The sequence below is a fragment of the Juglans regia genome, chromosome 2, assembly GCF_001411555.2.
Source record: "Juglans regia cultivar Chandler chromosome 2, Walnut 2.0, whole genome shotgun sequence".
Classification (NCBI taxonomy): Eukaryota; Viridiplantae; Streptophyta; class Magnoliopsida; order Fagales; family Juglandaceae; genus Juglans; species Juglans regia.
In genome coordinates, this window is record NC_049902.1 from 6,186,977 (window position 1) to 6,195,953 (window position 8,977).

At 31.8% G+C, this 8,977-nt stretch overlaps 1 protein-coding gene across 1 annotated transcript; it reads right to left on the reverse strand.

Moving 5' to 3' along the window:
• Positions 1-911: 911 nt before the first annotated feature.
• LOC108995420 (shikimate O-hydroxycinnamoyltransferase-like) lies at positions 912-3,009 on the reverse strand. The gene is made up of 2 exons (XM_018970995.2): positions 2,480-3,009; positions 912-2,094 (listed from the first exon to the last, which is right to left on the reverse strand). Exons 1-2 carry the CDS (start codon positions 2,930-2,932, stop codon positions 1,129-1,131), a joined length of 1,419 nt encoding a protein of 472 aa, XP_018826540.1. The 5' UTR covers positions 2,933-3,009; the 3' UTR covers positions 912-1,128.
• Between the last annotated feature and the right edge of the window lie 5,968 nt (positions 3,010-8,977).

The following is an 8,977-nucleotide window of genomic DNA, read 5'->3' on the forward strand; positions in this document are numbered from 1 at the left end:
ATTTCAAAAATATTTAATATTTTTAATTATTATTTTATTTTATTTTATTTTATTATATTTTATTATTTTATCTATTATATATTAATTAATAATTATATTTTTATTAAATTAATATATCACTAATTAAAATTAATATATCAATTGTGATAAAATATGTGATAGAAAGAAGCCTATTGCCTGCTTTTAGCCGAAGACCCACCCAAGCAATGTTGAGAATGTTTGTGAATAGTGAGAAATGTTGGGTACGTTTGGGAGCGAAGATGGACCGGCGGGTACGTTTAGGTAGTGAGAAATGTTGAGAAGTGTTGAGAATGTTTATGAATAGTAGTAAAAAAGTAATGAAAAAGTAATAATAAAATATTAAATAGTAGTAAAAAGTAGGTGAAAAGTAATGAATAGTAAAAAAATAGGTAAAAAATAATAATAAAATAAAGAATAATAGTTAGAGTACTTGAGGTACTCTCACTTACCAAACATAGCCAATCGCAAGCCAAAGAGACTCCACCAACTTCACTTTGCCTTCCATGCGTTAAACATATCTAAACACAGCATAGACCCACCCATGGATAATCACGTGTTAATTGGGATATCACAGCTTATAACTAAACATATATATCTATTCTATTATAATAAGTGGCTATCTAACTATTACAGTAAATTTTTTTTTTTCTATTAAATTTTCTTGTACAACGTCATTCGGAAGATCTAGATAACCTAGCTACCTTGATAAACCTGCATGCATCATACATGTTAATGTTTTATGAATCTGAAATATTTCTATTGAAAATGGCCAAAACTGAAGATATATAAAACTTTAGTAGTAGTAGTAGTACTATTTATATAAATAAATATTATATATATATATATATTAGCACAATATAATATGACTTATAAAGAGGCATACGTACGGTTAATATTTCATAAAATTCATCACCACATTAATTATACATATAGTATTTTAAGTTTCGCACAAATATTTTATAAAAAATAGATTCTATTATGAAAAAAGTTATTTTTTTTTTCTATAGGATCCATTATTTTATAATTTTTTTTTTCTATAGGATCCATTATTTTATAAAAGAGTTATACATTTAAAACTTGTCACTAAAATTACCCTGCAATATTGATCTAGTCGAAGCCGAGATAGTTAGAAGTCAAGGGTCTAAAGACCTGAGCAGCCTCAGCCTCTATCAACTCCAGCTGTCCTTTAAAGAGGTGCATGTACACCACCCAATCACCGTTTCCGGCGGGGCTCGGTATCGGCATCACGTATCCGGCATCCCCTTCCCACGGAAAATGGTACGACCCAAAAGCCGGGTTTCCCCACCCGAAGTCCACCTTAGACACTGGGAACTGTTGCCCGGATGACACCACCAAAGCCGGTCCATCTTCGCTCCCATTATAATATATCTTTGCCAAACATGGCACCGGACGATGAGCCTCCACCCAATCTATCAGCCCCAAAAAATGTTCCTTTGTCACTGCACCTTCCAACAGTTTATGAACCTCATCTGCCACCCAATCCAACGGCTTGTCGTTAATCTCACTCACTTGCTTGGCACCAAAGGGTATGGACAGCACATTTCCAAAGTAAGAACCCATGAGTGAAGCCTTATGTTTATCTCCTTCGCTTAATCTTCTCCTTCCATCGACAATAATGCCCAACTTGGTTACCTTTTTCTCCACGTTCTTAATAATAGCCCATTTGGCAATCATCTTCCACAGGAATGCACTAAAACACTGTAATTTTGTCCTCCTGCAATCATTGGTAGTGCTGGCTAGTGACTGGAGACGGTTGAGTTGGTCGGCAGTAATGTAGTATATGCGGCTAATGAGATCGTCTGCATCAGGTTCCGGGTCTTTGGGTGGGGCCAATGTCGTTATGGGGACATACATGTCATCCAAGGAGGGATGAATCCAGCCGGGGTGTCGAGGGTTGAGTAGAGATCGACGAAAAGATGGCATAACAGTGATTGGTTTAGAACGAGCCATCTCAGCCCACGAAACAAGAAACATGTTGGCCGAGTAAGCGTCTGCTATTCGGTGGTCAAATGTGCATGCCACCACCAATCCACCACATTTTAGCTGAGTAGCCTGCACCATGCATGCAGTTAATTTCGAATAACTATTAGCTAGCTAGTACCTGATCTCATAACATATCTACCAATCATGCATTTAATCGGTCGATATCTAAATTAATAAATAGTAATAAAAAAATAGGTGAAAAATAATAATAAAGTGATGAATAGGAATAGAATATTCTACAGTCCAACAGATTTCAGAAAACGTGTTTTTCAGTAAACAAAAATATCAACTAAAAAAAACGACCGTGAGAACAAAATTAATTTATTTGTTTTCCTCTGCTTGGTGGTATACCGATCTCAATTAATGATGCAGCTTAATTTAGAATCTCCGCATTAATGCTTTGGTTTGCAAAAAGTCTTCGTTGTTAGGCAATCATGAGGAATCATAGCCAAACCTGGACAGCGAGAACACCATGCTTCCTCTGGGGCACAAGTTTGCCCTCGATGGTCTCGTCAGGATTATACAAGTTGAGGTCTTTAAGGTCTACCTCTGCAAAAGCTTCAACAAAACATACTCCGCCATTGTTGCAGATCAGAATCTCAGGTTCTCCAACCAAGTTTGGTACCACCACACCGGCAAACGCGTAGTAGGAAACCAGAGTTTGTGCCAATGCCTTCTTGAGCACCCCGACCATGGACTCAAAAGCACTAAGGTTGTCTGCATCATCCCCGGAGGTCGCTGCAGGTTTCTTATAGCAGAAAAAAACACCCACGTCCACAGGGGGAAGAAGCAAGTCTAGGTTGGATAGTGGCAGCCAGAGCTCTTGCAAAGGCAGAACTGCAGCCACCATCTCCGTCTTGCTCACTCTCAAAATGTACTCTGACCCCTCTGATCTTCCGGCCCCCATGTGTACTTGATTATGTTTCAAGTTTTGGATCAGGATCTCTTGGGAAGAAAATTAGAGAGACGAGAGGATGCTCGTGTGCTTGATGGGCTTGGTAGCTAAAAATTATATAAAGGCGCAGGCCGCAGGGCCAGGACAGTGGGTTAACTGGAAAGAAAATTAATTAATTGAGTAATTCTAATGTATGTTTGTGAAATTCATAAACGTCGCGTAATTATTTTGAAAAAGGGTGAGGTCTATTATTAAAAAATTAATTATTTTCATGTAGGTCTCATGTTTTTAAAGTGATTACGCGACAGTTACACAATTTACGGTTGCAAATATCTTTTCTCTAATTATTTATATGCAAATTTAGGTAAGTATTTTGCTAACAATAATTCTTCTCATTAATTACTATTCACTATCTCACACTACACACCTTATAAAAAAAAAATATTGAGTGTAGTGTGTGGGGATAAATAGTAACTGATGCATAACAAAATTCTTATGTTAATTAATATTTTTATAAAAATTAAGAATCATATGAAATTTTTTTTTTTAATGAAAAAAAACTTTTTAAAATTTAGTTATAAATTTATGTCTATAATAATCATGTTCTTTTCATGAGTTGATCCATGAAAACGACCTAACACAACAACTTAGTTGCAACCATTTCAAAGGTTTTTAAGTGGAGTAATTGTAAGTACCTGGTCTTGTCAAATGAAGTATATCCACTCTGGACAATTCAAGAGATATCAATCAACTGTTCAATATGATTGATAACTCTCGAATGGGTCTAAGATTTATTTCAATGCAAAGTAGATTATACGATATTAAAACACAACAATAATAAAATATACGAGAATACAAGATGATATGAGAATAGAAGATATGAGAATCCCCAAATCTTAATTATGTATTTTAATTATTATGTATTTTAAGTATCTTAAATATTAAGTGTATTTTAAGTATCCTAAATATTAAGTGTATTGTAAGTATCCTAATTATTATGTTTTTTAATACTAAGTGTATTTTAAGTATATTCCTAAATATTAAGTGTTTTTTAAGTATCCTAATTATTATGTTCTTTAGTATTAAGTGTATTTTTAGTATCCTAAATATTAATTAGTGTATTGTAAGTATTCTAATTATTATGTTTTTTAATATCAGAATGTATTTTAAGTATCCTTAGTATATTAAATTTTAAGTGTATTTTAACTATCCTTACAAAATCATATTCCAAGTATTACTCAATTAGATTAATTATAACTTACAATTATTTTTAAGTATTAATTAAAATTTAGTTTTATTATTTTTTAAGTTAGTCCTCTTAGTTTTTAATTAATTATCTTTTAAATATTAATGTGAGTTTAAGTATTAATAATTTTAATGTTTATTATTTTTAAGTTATTTATAATTTAATTTAATTATTTATATAGCTTAAATATGCAGATAGCTAGTTATACGAGAATTTGATCTTATCGTGTTCCATTAATCTTAATTACCGTGTTCTAAATGAGTTACTATTGTAAACTATAATATATGATCTCACAACACTAAATATATATCACGGCCCTCTATTAGATGGTCATGTCTACAAATTAAGCTTAGGCTTCGTTTGGATGACAAACATCTCTCAACTCATCTCAACTCATCATTACAACTTTTTCAAATCCCAACATAAAATATAATAAATAATTAAACTTTTTCAAATCTTAAAATAATAATAATATTAAAAAATAATATTATAACAATATTTTATCATCTCAACTCAACTTAACTCAACTCACTTCAACATCCAAACGCAACCTTATTAATTATCCCCAAAAAAAGCCATTTGCAGCAGAATATTAATTGGTACATGCTAATTAATAGCATTTCATGCAGCTAAGCCAACTTCCAGCTCATAATTAAATGAATAAATATAGATAGAAATTACTATTGAGAGCTTCCATTTTGCACACATGATGTGACATCATCTAGACCACACATCTCTCCAAGTGAGTGTTGGGAACAATCAACTAGAAGCAACTACGCAGTGAGTGCAAAATGTGCATTGCTATAGTGGCTTCTCTCTAGCATTACTCTTTTTTACAAAATTTATAAAAATAGTTGATGGCATATATAACTTAGAAGACGTTGCTTCAACTTTTATACAAGTAATATAATTAATAGAATATTACAAATGAATTTTAATAAACAAATTAACTACTACGATTAGTACCTTAACAAGATGATTAAGTTTGCATAATTAAGATGACGGTATTTAATGGCGTGTTTTGGACCAAATGAGATTTATTTCTCCTTTTGTCTATATATTTTGGCTTTGTATTATATTTTGCTAGATAACTGTATAACTTCTTTCAGGATATTTTACTGTTGTGGTTTTGTTTATAAAATTCTGGTACTTATGATTACTAAGTTGTGAAATTGATTTTTTAATTTTAATGTGCTTTTTATTTTATTTTATTGGACCCTTCTTTATCGGACTGTGCTTGTTTTAGTGTATTTTATTCTCTTTTGGGCCCAGCCCATACGGATTTGAAGCCAAGCTCGTAGCTTGCAGCTTAGTCCTCCATTTCTCTCTAAACAACGCCGCTTTGGCCATAACCCTTAGGGCTTTATTTCTTTTCCTCCTGCGCACCGTCCGTTGCTTCTTCTTCTTCGGTTCCATCTTTCTTCCGAAATCCTGATCCTCATTTTCTTCGACTTCGACAACATTAAAATAAGAAGCTTCTCCATGGTGAATTGTACCTACCTTCGACCCACAAAGCTTCTCCAATATCTTTGTGCTTAAAATCTGGATATTTTGGGTTTTTCTTGTTCTTCCTATTATCCCACCAATCCGTTGGATTAGAGTAAAGAAGGCTTGCCATAATTCTTCAACAGAACCAACAATGCTTGCAGCATTATTTCCAAATTTTTTCCCTGCCATCACATAATTAGATTCACGATCATTCAAAAGGAAAGATGAGAGGCTCCTTTCAAGTTTATCCAATAGGTGAGGGAGGAGGACTTCTTGACGACGAGGCGGGTCCAGGCGAGGGCTTTGCTAGAGGGTAAGTGCTTGATATCAACTTGGGTGCCGACGATGCCTATGAAGTGCACCCTGTTACTGTGCTCCTTACTCCACGGGATCTCCGCCGGCCTCAGGAACGCCACTTGGGTGCTGTAAACTGATTGGTGGATGAAGATGGGAGCAAAGAGGGTACACTAAGGTTGGCGAATTGGGTTTTGGCTATTGTGCAAACGGAGTTCCTTGTAGCAGCCGTTCTAGTGGTCGTGGATGAATATGATAACGGTGGTACTTGGGATAGTAGCGTTTGGTTCAACGCCATTTTTTGTAATCTCAAAGTCTATATCTATATCTATCTATCTTTGTGAGGAATTCTTGCTTTCTATCTCTTATCGCTATGGTCTTTTCCATGAGACCACGCGCTGAGGACATGCATCCAAGTGTGGTGACGATGGGGGGACTTTTAAGTGAAGAACTGCTAGGTCAGAAGTTAACGGGAAAAACAATGGAGGTTAACGAAAAACATGAATTTGCCACCTTATATAAATGGCTGTACGTTCAAAGCAATTAATAATTAAGTTTTACGTTGATTTTATTTTTGTAATTAAATAGACTATAGACTATAGGTTAATTTATTTTTTCTTCTTAAATATTATATCCGCAAATTATAGGCTTAGTTTGAATTAAAAACACTATCAACTAATCTTATTTTATCATTATAATTTTATAAGTTTTCACGTAAAATAAAATAAACAATAATTCAATCTTTTTAAATTTTAAAATAATAATAATATTAAAAAATAATATTTTAATAATATTTTATTCAATTTTTAACTTTCATACTAAGGACAATTTCTATCCTTAATTAAACAATATTTTGCATGCATGCGATGAGGTTGTCATTCTCAAGACCCTGAACTTGCACATATATATATATATACTATAAGTAAATAAAAAAGGATAAAAACCACCGCAATGTTCACCGCTACAACAAAAGCCCAAAACCACTATTCTACAAGAACTACTTGACCTCTTTCCTAATTGCAAGATGGAAGCCAGAGATAAAAGAAGACTAACAGATAAAATTCTCAAAATAATCAGACGCAAGCTTCTTGTAATTGTAAGGTATCAGAAGGCAGAGCAGAGTCTTTGGAGGCTCACCTCACAATGAGTATTTTGGAGGGTCTTCACCCACATATAGACGCATGCAGCTGCAAAAAACTAAAAGAATAACGTCTCAAAGATGGTTATAGCGTTTCTGCAATGATCTTCTCCTTTTGTTTTCCATTGGAGAAGCTGGCATTCCAATCAAAATAGCCAGGATTAGTACTATTTAGCATTCCATCTGCCAAGAAGGGCAGCAGTACAAGAAAGAGATCGATGGGTGCTATCCCAGATGAATCTACTAAAACATAGCTAATGTAAGGCTAGTCACATTGAAAACTAAAAATAACAAATTAATTTTTACGAGATATGGCTTAAATGCGCGCAAACATTAACAAGTTAGATATTATATACAATTATATAGATATAGAAAATGGCCCCCCCAAAAAAATTATAATCTCCATTATATGCTCTTTAAAATTTTAATATACTTAGAAATGCTTATCTTGTTATCTTATAGTCTCAAAATTTTGTTTAATTTCTATATATTATTTATTTTCAAGGATGTGACCTCTCTAAAATAAAAATAAAAATTAAGTTTAAGAGAAATAATAAGCTTATTAATATGGATCACAAAGTTTTTTGATATACAATATTGAGATTCTTAGTATGCAATTCAAAGTGAAAATACAAGAAAAATTATTTAAGATCGATGATCTATATAAAAAATAGTTAAAAGATTTTATCATCTAGATTTTATTAAGCAAAATGATGTTAGCGGTTTTATGATGTGCAAACTCTGCTTATTCTTTTTTTAAAAAATAAGTAAATTTAAGATTCACATAAAAAAAAAATATTTTTTTAATAATAAACTCACTTTACTTTTTTAAATGAAATACGTAAATGTTGAATACCGTATGACTTTACCTAATATTAATCTTTACATAATATCATACAGTAAAAAGTTGACATCCTCAACACAATTGCTGATTCCACTGATATTATGGATCAGTACTCATTATGTACCAGTACCTATGTGGCAAGTAAGCATGAGTTGTCTACCATTAAATGCTGCAAGATGTATGATAGACAACAAAATATGACTAACTTCAAATAGAATCATCGTGTAAAGTAAATCATCCTATTATCACAAGCAGTATATGAATAAGGACTTTTGACTAAATCATTTTCCTTTTTATCTCATATTATAAACCCTAATATCAATGATTATATCCAATAGTATTTTTACGAGTTCCAGATAAAATAACATATCATGAGAATCTTGAATCTTATTAGGCAGCAAACTCAAGAATTGAATGCACTTAAATGAAATGTAACATCCATAAGCAAATTAAGATTATTTTTTTTACAAAACATAAAATATTGTTTGATTAAGCTTACCAAAATCTCATATTTAAAATGCTAATGTTTCTATAATATTAAAAAATAATATTCTAAACAATATTTTATTGAACTTTTAATTTTCATTTTAACTAACCTCATCTCAATTAGGATCTAACCTATAAAAAAAAAAATCTCAGATCCAAACTCACCTAATCGGCAAAAAAGTAAAAACATAAGAGAACCAGATTTGATGAGAAAAACAGGAAAAAAGAGAGAGAGAGAAATTGATAAGAACATTGTTCATCCCTTACTTATTTTCAAATAAAAATCTATTTGAAAATAGATTTTATTCCAAAATTTTCATATTATATCTCATCTCCTTTTAAACATAACTGAAATACAAAACTTTTAAAATAATCATTACAACTTTCTCAAAATTTTAAATTTCAAATAAAATATAATTTATTTTTTAAATTGCAAAACAAAAATAATATTATAAAATTATAATCTAAGTGTCTAATAATATTTTAATTTTATAATATTTTTTATTTAACTCTTTCTCTTTTTCAATTATTTTTTATAAAATTTCATCTCATCTAACTCTC

Bases quoted from the DNA above. Each gene is read 5' to 3' on its own strand.
- LOC108995420 (XM_018970995.2), bottom strand. From the start codon at position 2,932: ATGGGGGCCGGAAGATCAGAGGGGTCAGAGTACATTTTGAGAGTGAGC. The intron at 2,095-2,479 runs GTTTGGCTATGA...TGCATGGTGCAG, and splicing joins ATGGTGTTCTCGCTGTCCAG to GCTACTCAGCTAAAATGTGG.